The 15,552-nt window shown below is 45.8% G+C and overlaps 1 protein-coding gene across 1 annotated transcript in view; it reads left to right on the top strand.

The window, feature by feature from the left end:
• The first annotated feature begins 5,130 nt into the window (after positions 1 to 5,130).
• The window catches only part of LOC129345705 (alpha-2-macroglobulin-like), a 91,146-nt gene continuing 80,724 nt past the window's right edge, over positions 5,131 to 15,552 (top strand). The window contains exons 1-4 of the mRNA XM_055002931.1: positions 5,131 to 5,744; positions 12,558 to 12,741; positions 14,222 to 14,378; positions 15,428 to 15,480. Of these exons, the coding sequence (XP_054858906.1) occupies positions 5,530 to 5,744; positions 12,558 to 12,741; positions 14,222 to 14,378; positions 15,428 to 15,480 (609 nt within the window). The 5' untranslated portion in view covers positions 5,131 to 5,529. The remainder of the gene's footprint in view (positions 5,745 to 12,557; positions 12,742 to 14,221; positions 14,379 to 15,427; positions 15,481 to 15,552) is intronic.

Below are 15,552 nucleotides of genomic sequence, written 5' to 3'. Positions count from 1 at the left end.
AGGGAATTCCCCAAATAGGACAGCATCCCTGGCACTGTGGCATCACGCCAAGTCCAAAACTGGAAGTGACATCATGGCACCAGTGACACCAGTTGTTGAGGTCTCTCCCCTTCATTGCTCCCCTTCATTGCTGGAGCAGTCTGGAGGCTGGAAAACCTAATTCCAGAACACACCTCTCAACTCAACCTGAGCAATTTCTCAGGGGAAAAGTAATGTGTTGTTAGGCCTGTGACATAATTGATGATGTGACTCCGTAGCAGTGTGGAGGAGGAAAGCACAGGGTGCAGGAGGGGAAAGACAGGCACTGTCTGGCAGAGTCTGCAATGCCAGCCAAGGTGGGCCAGTGCCAGGTCTGACGCAGCACAAAGAAGCTTCATGCATTCCTTCCTCCCCGCTTTCCTCCCCTTTACAGCGCTGAGGAATGAGAGCTACTCTAGCCCCCCTCCCCATCTCTTTTCCCTAGACCTTGTATAGTTCCCATAGTCCCTCCCAGGGCTTTTTTTCAGCTGGAACACGGTGGAATGGAGTTCCGGCACCTCTTGAAAATGATCACATGGCCGGTGGCCCCGCCCCCTGATCTCCAGACAGAAGGGAGCTTAGACTGCCCTCCGCGCTGCTCCAGCGGAGGGCAATCTAAATTCCCCTGTGACTGGAGATCAGGGGACGGGGCCACTGGCCATGTGATCATTTTTGCTGAGGGTGATTTAAACTTTAAAAACTCCCCTCTTTGTTCCAGCTGACCCAAAGCGACATCATTGTGCGGTCCTAAGTTCCACCACTGAGTTCCACCACCTCTTTTCCCAGGAAAAAAGCTCTGGTCCCGCCCACTCTCCTGCCATTTCTTTCTTCTCATCCTTCACTCAAGGCACAAGTGTACCTTACAAATGACACAGGGATAGTACCAAAAATGGCATCCACAAATCTTGCCACAGGTGGCAATGCTGAGGAATTCTGACATTGTGGTTTCTTTCTTCCACAGAAACCAGCGATGGAGGTGATGACATTACAATGCCTGTCCTCTCAGGCCCTGTATTGTGTTCTTTGCTCAGTAAGGACAGAGTCTTCTCTTTGGTAACCCCTGAGTATTAAATGTTCTTCTCTCCCTGCACCAGGCGCTATCACTGGATATTTTAAAGCACTAGGCCAAGACTTTAAAAAGAATCACTACACTTTTAACTGCTTGTCTTCCATATCTGGTATATTTTTTCTTTCCCTTCTTCATAGAGTCATAGACTCATAGGGTTGGAAGGGATCTCCAGGGTTATCTAGTCCAACCCCCTGCATAATGCAGGGAATTCACCACTATCTCCCTTTCCCCCACATACACCCAGTGACCCCTGCTCCATGCCCAGAAGATGGCAAAACACCACCAGGAGCCCTAGCCAAATTGGCCCGAGTTTTATGAGAACACCATTGTTATAGGTTATTTAGTGTGTGTGTGTGTTTTGTCTAGTGCTCACTGGAGATGGGCACGAGCTGAAATACGAACCAAAATTAAGCATGAACCAGGCTAGTTCATGGCTCGCGAACTGTGGTTCATCAGATCCCATTTCTGATGAACAACCACGAACTTTAGGCTGGTTTGTTTGGTTCGTTTTTTGGTTCGTGACTGCAGACAGCCTGGTGCCAATCAATCAGTTTCCTAGGCAACAGGAGATGGACTTCCTGTAGACCTTCTGCTGACCCAGAAGTGACCTTCTGCTGGCCCGGAAGTGATGGTTTTCTGACCCGGATGTGATGTTTTCACGAACCAAATGAACCGGTTCGCAAACCAGGGGCAGGTTCGTGAAAGTTCGTGGTTCATGAAATTTGACGACCCACAAACCACATGGTTCATTTTTTTCCCAGTTCGTGCCCATCTCTAGTGCTGACTACAGGTAGGATCTCCCTAGTTATTATCACATATTATTGTTGATGACTGTTCACCTCCAGGGACATGACTGCTTTGGGCTTTGATGGTTTCCTTTCCAGACACACATGCCTGGTGCTTTCTGGTTGGGTTTGTAGCCAGTGATCAGTCTCCATGGAAGCTGTTTGTCCTCCATCCATTGAAGAAGCAGTTATAAGCAGGGCTTTTTTCTGGGGAAAGAGGTGGTGGAACTTAGTGGGTTGCCAGCACAGGGCACAACTCCTGGCAGGAGGTGGTGCCCATGGTATCACATGCACATGCGCAAAGTGCATGCGTGCTCCCAGGACCGCACAATGACGTCACTTCGGGTCAGCTGGAACAAGGGGGGAGTTTTTAAAAGTTTAAATTGCCCTTGGTGAACAGAGGGGAGTTTAGATTGCCCTCTGCACCACTCCAACTGAGGTGCCAGAAGCCCTGGTTCAAGAGCACTCCACAGCCTTCCGGACAATTGGGCCAAATCCAATATTGGACTTTGTGAACTGACTTCTGTTTGCTTTCTAACAAATTGATGCTTACCACACTGGTTGCATTTCTGCAAACTGTGCAAATGTTGTTCCCAGCTTGGTACAATGAATAGCCTTGGAAGTCCTTGTACATGTGGCTATGTTCTTGTTCTCTCTCTCACACACACACGGACACAGACACACACACGCACATGCACAGGACTATTCTTGAGCATCACCAATGTCTCACAATCCAGCTCTGCCAACTGCCAAAAGTTTCTCTCCCAGCTTTTTTCTATGAGGGATGATTGTGCCATTAGCAGAAAGCCTTTTCCAGACTGTGCCCCTTCAGGTTGCATATCTGAAAGCTTGTCCATGGTTGGGAAAGATTGCACATATTTTTAAAAAAGCGTAATAATAAAGAGTCCAATGGCACCTTTAAGACCAACCAACTTTATTGTAGCATAAGCTTTCGAGAACCACAGCTCTCTTCCTCAAAATCATGTGACCAAGAGAGCTGTGGTTCTCGAAAGCTTATGCTACAATAAAGTCGGTTAGTCTTAAAGTTACTACTGGACTCTACTATTTTGCAGCTACAGACTAACAAGGCTAACTCCTCTGGATGTAAAAAAAAACATGACTCTGTCAGAAAGAAACAAGGTTGAATCTTCACATGCAAGTGTCAAGAAACTGCTTGGGGCGGGGAGGGTGTGTGTACACAAAGTCACATTCAAAAACATGATCATTACCACCATTCCTACAGAGGAAAAGAATTCCTTCCTTCTGCAAATAGAACAATACAGGCCAAGCTAGAAGTGACGAATGACACTTGCCTGGCAAGTGAACAGACTCACGTGTATTCCTCCCTGTTCACTTGCCATTCACTTGCTCTCCACTTGATCAAGTGGAGAGCAAGTGAATGGCAAGTGAACAGGGAGGAATACGCGTGAGTCTGTTCACTTGCCAGGCAAGTGTCATTCATCACTTCTAGCTTGGCCCATAGTTTTACTCAGGTAGTAAAAGGAAAAGAGAGTCATCATACAGAAACATAAGTAGGAGGCTCAGAAGGGCACACACCAGGAGCCAGTCTGGCCACTGAAGGATCGAAAGGCCCCAACTCAGGGCAGCCGTCGTGTATGACTCACTAACAACCTCTCTACATGAGACATCTTACATGAGGACACTCAAGTGTAGGGAGATGCGATGTTGGCCAGGAAGCGTAGTTTTAAAAGGCAGAGCCCAAGGTCAGTTTCACCTCTCCACACACAGCCCGCAGAGATGGCTCCTCAGAGGGTGTGTTAATTTCATCTTCGCCTTCCCCAAGTCTCTGTCAATTTCACTTCCCCTTTGGGGAGGCGAAGATGAAATTAACAAACCCTCTGAGGAGCGATCTCTGCAGGCTCTGTGTGGAGAGGTGAAACTGACCTTCGGCTCTGCCTTTTTAAACTAGGCTCCCTGGCTAACATTGCGTCTCCCTACACTTGACCATCCTTGTATAAGATGTTTCTGGTGGTCAAGCTAGAAGTGATGAATTACACTTGAATAGCAAGTGATCACTATGTGATCAAGTGGAGTGCAAGTGGAGCGCAAGTGAACAGGGAGGAATACATGTGAGTCTGTTCACTTGCCATTCAAGTGTAATTCGTCACTTCTAGCTTGGCCCTATGGCTAAAAAAAGACTCATTTGTCTTTGTGGCCCCGCAAGAGTCCCTGCTATTTGGAAAGCAATGTCAACACAAATTGTGAGGAGGAGAGAAGGCTGGGACAGTGAATGGTTAGACACTTTGTTGACAGATCCTCTAATTAAAACACTCACCTTTGCTTTTGCTCAGCCTTGGGCCACATCCAGAAATCAGGTGAAGGCTAGGTTATCTCCCAGAGGAAATTGCCTAACGGAGCTTTTATTTGACTATCTGTGGAAATGGCTTGCTCTGAGGCAACATCATCTGTCTGGTGTTGGGAAGGAGGCTGGCTAAGTTTCTCCTCTGGCCACCCTCTTGGATGGAGCTGCAATTGTGCTTATGGGCAGGCAGCACTGCGATAAATTAATCCATGCAAGTTTAAAACGAGTCCTTTCCAGGACTTTAATATTTTGCAAATAGATCCTCTATTATAACTCTGGGTCGAACCACCTGCAATCTGCATGGCATGTTGGTTTTGGCCTTCGAAAGCTCACTGGCCCATGCCCTGCGGTTCAGACAGTGCAGTTTGCATGACCCACCCTCCTGCCCTCCCACTGCATCTGCACGGAGCCTGCTATGGTTGCTGCCCATTTCACATCCTTGTAGGAACTGCCTCCTCTTGTCACGGTCTCCAAGAAGAGGGAAGCGAAGTACCCCGTCCACCAATTAAATGGCCCTCTCTTGCGGTGAAGGGCAGAGTGAGGAAGGCTTCCAGGCTGTCAAATTTGTCTGAACCTGTAATCCCCACCAGGTGAATGGAAGATTTTATGCCTTGCTCAAGCTGCCTTGTAACCTGGAACTGGGTTCCGATCGTCCCTTCTGTTGGTGGCATCTGTAGAATTAGCGGCAGCGCCTTTTTGGTGGGGGCTCTGTTGCAGTATGTGGCTATTCTGCCTGTGCAACATCCAGTGCCTGAACTGTATGTTTTTCCTTGCTTGGCCACCCTTGGCAATGCTTGAGTGGATGCTCGGGATGATTGGAGGGCAGCAAGACCTTGGCAGCTCCTGCCCCTCCCCTTCTGGTGGGAGAGGGGCAGTTTCGTCTATCACCTACCAAAACTGTGCCAGACCTTTGGGCAGGGCACTGCACATTCTTCTTTTCTGTTTACTGGGGCAAGGAAAGAGTGCTGCATAGGGGTCCAGTGGGATCTCATGGCAAGGAAAATTGTCCGTTCCAGAATTATTTGTCAGTGTAAGGTAATTTCTATCACAGAACTTGGTGCCAGCCTCACCCACGTGCTTTGTGAGGAATTTGCTGGAAGGAATCCTGGGCAGAATAATCAGCGAAGCATCTTTTTCCTGCTGATGGACAAGTTTGCCTGCTGGAGCCCCGTCTCCCTGCAGCGTGACTGGTTCAAGCGCAGGCCCATCAAGGAAGCCCTTTCTTCTGCTGCTTTCCCTTTGCCAGGGAACCGGCTTTGTGTGACTCAGAGGTGAAGGCTGAGGTTCCCTCTTCTCTCCAGAGAGTCCCTCCCAGCCCCCAGCCTTTATCTCACATGCTGTGCAAGCTATTTGCAGAGAGCCGGTATAAAGAGGCTGGCAGACTGGTGCCTGAGGGAGCAAGAAAGGGCACAAAACCAGCCTCTGCCCAACTTGTGTGCCAGCTACCTCTAAGCAGCATGGGGAAGGACCAGTTTGCTGTGGGACCGAGGATCTTGCTCCTTCTCTTGTTCCTGATTCCTGGAGAGGCTTCAACATCGACCCCAGAACCGTAAGTGGGAGGGCTAGGGAGGGGCTTTGTTTTCTCGTCCTTGTTTCTCACATGGGGCCAAGCTAGAAGAGATAAATTACACTTGAATGGCAAGTGAACTCAGAGCCGAGCTACAAGTGACGAATTACACTTGCTTGGCAAGTGAACAGACTCATGTGTATTCCTCCCTGTTCACTTGCCATTCACTTGCACTCCACTTGATCAAGTAGATTGCACAAGGAAGCCATTGAAATGCACAAGCATAAGCAAAACTTCAACAGGAAAGAAGAGACTTTAAGAATGAATAGAGCATGGTTTCCAGTTCTGAAAAACACCAGGCTAACAAAAGACTCTACAACCCACAATAGCCCTGCAGAGAAGATTAGCATATCAAGCACCAATCCATATGCTCCTTAGGATACAGTGAAGCCTCCCTCCATTAGCATTCCACACCCTGGGAAACTCTTACAGGATGACACAACCCAACCCACCTTTGTGAGTAGATATAAATCACCTGCAAACATCTCCTCCACAGTTTGACACTGAGAGATCCCTGTCTTTCGGTGATACACCTCTGAAGATGCCAGTCACAGCTGCTGGCGAAACATCAGGAACTACAAGGCCAAGGCCATGGCAATACAGCCCGGAAAACCCACAACCACCATCGTTTTATGGCCATGAAAGCCTTCGACAATATATCGGAGAGCAAATGAATGACAAGTGAACAGGGAGGAATACACACGAGTCTGTTCACTTGCCAGGCAAGTGTAATTTGTCACTTGTAGCTTGGCTCTCAGAGGTATTCCTCCCTGTTCACTTGCACTCCACTCGCACTCCACTCAATCACTACATGGGTAATTGGGTAATTTAAGGGTAATTGTAGCTCTGTACATGTGAGTCTGTTCACTACGTGATGGAGTGGAGTGCAAGTGGAGCGCAATAGAGAAGAATACATGTGAGTCTGTTCACTCGCCATTCAAGTGTAATTCGTCACTTCTAGCTTGGCCCATGGCTCCATTCTGCTAACTTCCCAGAGTGTGCTACGCTGATGCTCTCTCCACACCGCTTTACAGAGGGGGATTTTAAACACAACATGTTTAACGTGGAACTCACAGCTCAAGATGTGGTGCAAACTCTCAAGTGGTTTTTTAAAAGAGTGAGGCAAATGCAGGGAAGAGAGTTCTGTCCGTGGTTATTAACCGTAATGTAAGAATGTCTATTGGCCAACCAGCTGCCTAGAGGGCCAACAAACGGACAGCTTCCTAGCTCTGGCATTCAGAGAATGACTGCCCCTGGACATGGAGGTTCCCTTTAGTTTAAAGATGAATGGAATAGAAAAACTTTAGATAGCACCCTTCTTTTAAAATTTAAAACCTTCATATTTGGAGAACAGCCACGGTGTGCATTTCTGGCCATACCCATATTTTTATTTAATATTCCAGCAGGCTGTCCATCCTGAAACTATTGCTCATCAACTTCACTGACTATCTTATAAAATACTGTTAAGGTACACCGGTCAGATTGCATCATACGAACCCTCCTTTTTCGCCTCTGTGCTGGGAATCTTGTTGTGCGCAGGGTTCTTCTCTCCATTGTTGGTGGTCCTGCACTACCAGTAAGGAATTTTGGCAACAAATTCTATATCAAATCAAAATGATCAACCCCAGACAATACTGTTTTATTATTGCAGTGACTCAAATATACCAAATATTTTAAAAGAACTCATTGTGGCACTTTTAACAGCTGCCAAAGGGAAAGACACCAATCTCCAACAGTAAGCCAATGGTATGTAAAAACATGGGAATTTCTTATATTAGATAAAATATCAGATAGCGTTGCGCGCTCAGGAAACCATGGACCTCAAACAAAGTTGTTTGGAAAATGGCATCTTTTTTAGACAAAATGGCTCCTAACCTAGACAATCAGACAAATTGTAAAAGGTACCAACTGTATGAGATTTTTTTATACCAGTAAATTAGGATATTGCTTCTCAACTCTTCAGTAATTATACATGTTAAATATCTTTAACATAGTAACATCAACGTTCTATAATATTCCAACCCTCCTTGCGTACATAGTAACATGTACTATTTAATTGTTGAACCTGTACTTCTTTGTATTTTCTTTTTCAAATAAATATAAAAAGTCTTTAAAAAAATCAATTAGTTCCCTGAGTTCAAGTATTACAGGAAAGGGGGAAATTTTTCCCCACTCCATTCCCCCCCTCATACATAATTGTATAAACTTCTGCCATGTATCCCCTTAACAATCTTTCCTCAAAACTTAAACTTAAGACCATCTAGTCTTCCCTCACAGGAAAGGTGCTCCAACCTCTTAATCATCTTAGCTTATCTCTTCTGCACTTTTCCAGCTGTGCAATCCAGCTGTTGCTGTATCTTTTTGAGATACAGTAACCAGAAGTGCACACATTACTCTAGTTGAGGCTGCACCATAGATATATGCTTTTACAATATTGGCTGTGTTATTTTCCGGTCCTCTTCTAATAATCTTTTTCACATCGGGTGTACGCTAGAATTGTCAGCTCTGGGTTGGGAGATTGCTAGAGGTTTGTGGGGTGGAAGCTGGAGAGGGCAGGGTTTGGAGAGGGACCTCAGTGGAGTATAATGCCATAGAGGTCAGCCACTTTCTTCAGGGGAACTGGTCTCTGTTGCTTGGCGATCAGTTGTAATTCTGGGAGATCTCCAGCCAGGAGGTTGGCAGTCCTAGTGCACTGAACTGATATTTTCATTATAATCCCAAGATCTTTCCCCCTCCCACAGAATTCATGGCTGATTCCGCACACTTTGGATAATGCACTTCCAATCCTCTTTATAGATAATTTGGAATGGATTTTTTCGTGTGCGGAACAAAAAACCCACCTCAAACGATTGATAAAGTGCATTGAAAGTGCATTATCCAACGTGTGCGGAATCAGCCCATATTTAATTTGTGGAATTCACTGAGAAAAAACGTGGTGTGATAAGTTAAATGGAACCTCTGTCTTGAAAAGCAAATTATTTGTGAGCACCACACGCTGAGTGTCATGTATGCCAGCACACCTGCCATTATTGTATTCTGCATTCTGTACTGGTCATTACTGTTTTGCTAAAGGTCATCTGAGAATGACTTAACTGCTAACATAAAATGCAGGAGAGCCGGTGGGGCCTCTCCGTTATCTGTTGAAAATATGTACTTTCACTTTTACAGTGAGTATCCTTGAAGGCGAGCTGCTAGTAGTGAACGTTGGATCTTTTCCCAGAGACTGGGATATTTTTTTTTAATAATTTTTTATTTTAACATCTAGAACAATAAACTACAAAAAACTACAATAGTACAAGGGAGAGAGAGAGAAAAAAAGAGGGGGAAGGGGGGTGGAAAAATAGGGAAGGCAACTCACAAACACTAAACACTACACTTCAATGCTTTCCCTTCATACTGCCATAATTAAAGAAAATAGCTTAATAAAGTAATGATGGAATGGTTGATCTTACAAAATACAAATTACAGTTCAAATTAAATCTCCCCCCCCCCCCGGGCCTCGGACGCAGTTCTCTCTGAGCAGCTACAGCCACAGCGCTCGTTGCCTCCCCCCTCCCTTCAGGCTTCAAATCTTCTTCTTTTTGCTTGGTGTCTGGCCCAAATTCTGGATTCTTGTCCACAACATCCCTTAGCTGATCTTCCGAATTAATCTTGTAAGCTTGATCTTTATAACTAAACCCGATTCCTTCCGGAAGTAGCCATTTGTACTTTATGTCACGTTCCCTCAAAAGAGCTGCCAGCTTTTTATACTTAAACCTTCTCTTCCGGACTAAAAATGGAACGTCTTTCAGTATCTTGACTTTATTTCCCAGAAAGTCCAACTCCGCATTATATGAGTTATATAGGATATTGTCCCGGACCCTCCTGGATGAGAACTCAATAACAATCTCGCGAGGCAGCTGCCGCTTCATTGCATATTTTGAAGATGCCCGACGGACTCCCAAAATGGCGCTTTTTACTTCTTCTTTAGTTGCCCTTGCAGGTGTCGCTAAAAGTTCAGAGGCAAGATCCCATAAATCCTCATTTTCCTCCTCTTTAACATTCTGGAGACGCAAAATGGTCTGTGTTCGCTCCACTTGCAGCCCAATCAGCTGGTTTTCCACCAACTTTAGCTCCTTGTTCGTTGCTCTCATAAGTGACGCATTTTCCCAAGCAGACTTCTCTGCCCCCCCCCCGCTGCTTCCTTGATGGCTTTCACATCGCTCTCAATTAAGCCCACCCTTTGATCTGTTTCATTCAGCTTGTCAACAAAGGGTTTTATGGCTTCGATAACCGATCTTTTCACCAGTTCCTCAAGCGACTCGCCTCTTCCCTGCAGGGCAGCCGAAACTGACTTGCCCAAAGCAGGACTCTGCTTTTTTGCTGCCATTTTAGGGGGGGGGAACCGCCAATCTTCCGAGACTCTGCGAGGGGGGGGGAATCCGAATCTTCTAAACTTCAGATCCCACCACTCCTTCACATGCGCTTGTAGTAACAGAAGGGATTCGCTTACTTACAGGCTTCCGCCTAATCCTGTTCTTTGCCGTTTTCCATGGCCCGGCAGCACACAAGGTGCCGCGCACGTCTGCCGGCCTCCATAGGGACAAACGGGCAATTTACCCCCTGCTTCGATCTGCCAGAGGGCTCTTCCCGTCGCATCCCGGACCCAGACTCCCTCCCTGGGAGCCCTGGGGGCTAACCTTTGCAGATCAGCCGCCCGGTCAGGCTGCTCAGCCGCTTCTTCTCGGACCTGCCGAGAGGAGCATCCGACATGGCCGCGAAAATGAAAACGAATCCCCAGAGACTGGGATATTTTCACTTTGTGCTTCATTTAGTCTAAACTAATCAGTTCCCATGTAGCTGCTTTGGGGTTTCATGTCAGAATGTCAATGGACCCCAAAGGGCAGCAAGTTCCCCTATAATTAGTAATGGCTTTGTTTGAATTGTCACTTCTGCCAATTGCCACCTTTGTGTGAACCCCCTGAACTGTATGGATCTCATTAAAGTTGCTTCATCTCGAACACTTGTGTGTTAACTCTGGAGAGCTTGAAGGGACCTAACTGCAAGAGACTGACACTGAGAAACAGTAACTGGGCTGAGCTGTTGCTCTCCAAAGGGCATCCAGTGGGTCTCTGTTGACTGACGGATTGATTGAGTTTATTTTTATCTTGACCCCCATCCAAGGAACTCAGGATGGCACACATGGCTCTCCCCTCCCCCATTTTCCCATACAGCAACCCTGAGAAAGAGTTACTGGCCCAAGTTCACCCAGCAATCTCCATGGCTGAGGAGGGTTTTGAACCCGGGTCCTCAAATGCTAGTCTAGCACACTCAACGCTACACCATGTGGGCTCCTCTTTTGGAACCGATCAGACTCTTCACAGCAGGATTGTCGTCTTTTTCTGAACACAGGCATCCATTGACTAAGCCGCAGAACCATTTCCTCAGCTGCTCACCCCATCAGTCCTATCAAGTGGTAGGTAGAATCCCAGTCATGTCCCTGGATTTCAGACACAGAAGCATGATCAGAGTCTCCTTTGTCACTTGGCAGAAAAACATAGACGAGTGGATGACAGCAATGGAGTTGTGTACACAAAGTCCCGAGCTAATGGTAAATTTGGTATTCACTTTATGTACAGAACATCAGCCCTTTAAACAACATTTCAGAGAGAACTGGGGGAGGCAGGGACATCACAGTGTCAACGGCCGTTTCCACACGGCTTACCTTCCCTCAGAATGACCCGGAACATTGCGCAAAAAACACGGAAGATCATGTTTTCTCACACGAGATTTGCTCGATGTCACGCAAATCTCGCATGAGAAAATGCGATATTCCATGTTTTTTGCGCGATGTTCCGCGTCATTCCGAGAGAAGGTAAGTCATGTGGAAATGGCCTAGGTCAGGGTATGTGCCTAGGAAGAAGTGGTATCTGTTTTCTCTGGATTCCTGATCACACTAAGGTGTGTGTGCCTATCTAGGACCTATGCACACCTTCCAATGAAAGCACGTCGGTCAGGGCAGAGATGGCAAAGCCACCACCCCGTCATGTACATACACACTGGTTCGCCTTAAAACATTGTGCATAAGGGGCAGAACCTCCTTCTCTGTATGACTCTGAAAGTGGCACAGTTACTCCTGCCCATATTTCCCTCTATCAGTCTGCAAAGACACTGCAATCCGGGTGGGAGCTTCTGCACCCACTTAGCCCTGGAGTTCTGCTCACAGATCTCTCGGTAAAGTGTTTCTAATGAGGGCAGAGAGGCAGTGGTTTGCGAGAGTTCTTTCTTGCCAAAGGCAACAAATATATGTTTCTTTCCCCACCTCATGGTTGTTTAAACTGGAGTGGCTGGTTTTTAAAACATTTATACAAACATGCAAATCTTATTCACCAGAGACAAAAATGGAATGAATGTGATCTCATGCACACACCCCGAAAAGTTATCGTATTCCAGTCACAATTTTCTTTCTTTCTTTCTTTCTTTCTTTCTTTCTTTCTTTCTTTCTTTCTTTCTTTCTTTCTTTCTTTCTTTCTTTCTTTCTTTCTTTCTTTCGTTCGTTCGTTCGTTCGTTCGTTCGTTCGTTCGTTCGTTCGTTCGTTCGTTCTTTCGATCTTTCGTTCTTTCGTTCTTTCTTTCTTTCGTTCTTTCGTTCTTGCTTGCGAGCTTGCGAGCTTGCTTGCGTGCGTGCTTTTCTTTCTTTTAGGGAAATAAACACTGGGACAATAAACGTCATTTTTTTCTGTCATGTACATCCTCCTACTTTATCACAGCAAACCACTCCCAGATCCTCCAATGGGACTGTCTTTTCCTTTCCAGCCAATACCTGGTGTTGGTACCGTTTCTGATCCATGCTGAGACCTCTGAGAAGATCTGTGTCCATCTGAGCCACTTGAATGAATCTGTGTCTCTAAGCATCACTTTGGAATATGAAGGACAGAACAGGAGCCTGATCGATAACGTGTTGGCTGAGAAGGACTTCTTTGGGTGCATCCCATTCACAGTTAGTGCCTGCGCATTACTTCCATTTATGTTCCTATCTGAAATTACCCACTAATTTGGCAAAGAAACAAGCTACCATTGCCCTGAAGTCACTCAGCAGAGTCAACTGTATATTCTTAGTTTGGTTTCATTTTTACTGTGCTTTTTCTCCACAGCAAAACCCTTTTAAAATTAAGTTTTCTTTAAAAAAAATTACTGTGATTGACCTGTCACAAATTTGATCTCTGTTTAGATATTCAAGAAAAAAACAGGGCAAAACTACAGTGAAATCCTAAGCAGAGTTACTCCAGTCTAAGCCCATTAAACTCAATGGGTTTAGACTGGAGTAACTCCACTTAGGACTTCACTGTCACTGTGAGAGACACTGGGCTGCCATGGAAAACTGCAGCCTTGTGTCTGAAATGTGTAAAAGAATTGTCCAGTGATCTGACATGGTATTTTGCATTGACAGGTTCCTTCCACTGGCAAGCAAGTTCTTATGTATATTTTATTTTCTATAACTTGTTAGGGTGAGGAGTATATAACTTGAATAAGCACAGTTATTTTTATGTTTGGATGATTTTGAAGTTATTTCCTTAAGTTACCTCTTGTCCCCTTAGTTACATTGTTTTGCTCCTAGAAATAACAACTAAGGGGGGGGGGGGTTCTGAAGAAATTACAAGGATAATTATAGCTCTGTATGCATGACATACCGATGTTCAGGGCCAATACATGAAGAGGGGGAACAGGGCCAAGCATGCCAGCCCCGCCTCTCCTATGTCCATTTCCCACAAAAGAGCAAAGGATCCCTGCATGTTCAAATGGCGTGCACGTAGGCTTTGTACCTGTGGACAGGAATAGTCAGGAACAAATGTGAGCATGATGAAGATGCTGAGGAAAGAGTAGAGGCGGAGTGCTCAGCCCAAAACGTTGGCCCTGTACACTGAGAGGTCATGTGATCTGATCTCCCCAAATCCACTCTCAAGAAGAGGACAACGTGGATGGGCAATGCTGGGCAGTTGAACAAGGTAGCATTTGGAGCAGTTCTGATTGGAGGTAATGGAAAACACTGGACACCAAACAGCTCTAACTCTCTCTTTTTAAAAGAAACCTGATGTGTTCCTTGTCTATAAAAAATGCCTCATCATTGAAACAGAAACTCTGATGTCACAAATTAAAAAGGATGGGTGTTTTTTTAAAGGTGGGGTAAATCAGTTCTCCTGGTATGGAATGGTATACTTCTCCCCACATCACCAACTAGTATATGTAGACTGGGAAGGGGATCGCATTGTATAAGCGACAACAAATTGTGTTTTGAATGTGTGGAAAAGTTTGATTTTCCTGTGACTTTTGGAAAGCTTTTGCATTTCTCCCCATCCATCAGCAGTCTTAAGGCTAGAGGACGTATCTGTTTTGAATCGCCCTTACAACTACTCGTTAGCCAGAAAACGGCCATTTGAAGATCCCAAGCCCTCCCGCCTTCCCCCTCTTCTCTTCTGCAGGTTCCCAGGTGGAATGGTTCATCTGTAGTGCTCCTCAGAGTGGTGGTGAAAGGGCCAACACACGAATTTAGAAGCCAAAAAACGGTGCTGGTCAAGAACCTGGAGAGCCTGGCCTTTGTCCAGACTGACAAACCCATCTACAAGCCAGGGCAGAAAGGTAAGCAGGTGGCTCGAGTGCAGAAATGAATCCTGTACAAGCTTTTCGATCCTTTGATAAATCTGTGGCACAACTTCCACTTGAGTCCCCCTCTTGGTGGCTTTCCAACATCCAAAGGCAACGTGAGCCATAAAAAGAAGGCAGAGACAACAAAATGAGGCGCCTAAGAATGTGCACACGGATCCCTTCCTGAAATCCTCTTAAGTGCAGATACCGCGGATGCTTGAACCTGGGTCCTTCTGCCGCCAAGCTAAAAGTGATGAATGACACTCGAACGGCAAGTGAACAGATCCACGTGTATTCCTCCCTGTTCACTTGCACTCCACTTGCCCGAGTGGAGGGCAAGTGGAGGGCAAGTGGAATGCAAGTGAACAAGTGGAGTGCAAGTGAACGAGTGGAGGGCAAGTGGAGTGCAAGTGAACAGGGAGGAATACACGTGGGTCTGTTCACTTGCTGTTCGAGTGTCATTCATCACTTGTAGCTTGGCCCCATATGTGACGTATTTCTGTGAACGTCTGTACATGAGACATCTTACACAGGGATGCTCAAGTGTAGGGAGATGCAATGTTTGCCGGGAAGAGTAGTTTAAAAAGACACAGCCAAAGTCTCTGTCAATTTCACCTCTCTACACAAGGGTAGCTTAAAAATGACAGATTCGACAGAGATCGCTCCTCAGAGGGCTTGCTAATTTCATCTTCACCTCCCGGAAGGCTTGGGCAATTTCATCTCCCCTTTATGGAGGCAAAGATGAAATTAACAAACCCTCTGAGGAGCCATCTGCACTAGCTCTGTTGTTTAAAACTCCCCTCATGTAATGAGGCGAAATTGACAGAGCCTTCTGAGAGGCAAAGATGAAATTAACAAACCCTCTGAGGAGCTATCTTGTATAGAGAGCTGAAATTGACAGAGCCTTTAAACTTCGCTTCCTGGCTGTTGCGTCTCCCTATTACACTTGAGCGTCCTCATGTAAGAAATCTTCTGTAGAGAGACTCTGAGCCATGCAGCTCAGACAAAGCTACAAAATAACATTGAAATTCTTTCTTTCTCAGTTTTGTTTAGAATAATCTCTCTGAATGAAGATTTCCTTCCTCTGAATGAGAAGGTAAGCCTCATCTTGACATCACAGCAGCATCCAGAATAATTCACAGAAATATCTTTTGAGCTAGGGTTTTTT

Source organism: Eublepharis macularius, chromosome 18, assembly GCF_028583425.1.
Source record: "Eublepharis macularius isolate TG4126 chromosome 18, MPM_Emac_v1.0, whole genome shotgun sequence".
In the NCBI taxonomy this organism is placed as follows: Eukaryota; Metazoa; Chordata; class Lepidosauria; order Squamata; family Eublepharidae; genus Eublepharis; species Eublepharis macularius.
Note: the sequence above shows the minus strand (reverse complement) of the source record. Positions and strands in the feature narration are given on the sequence as shown.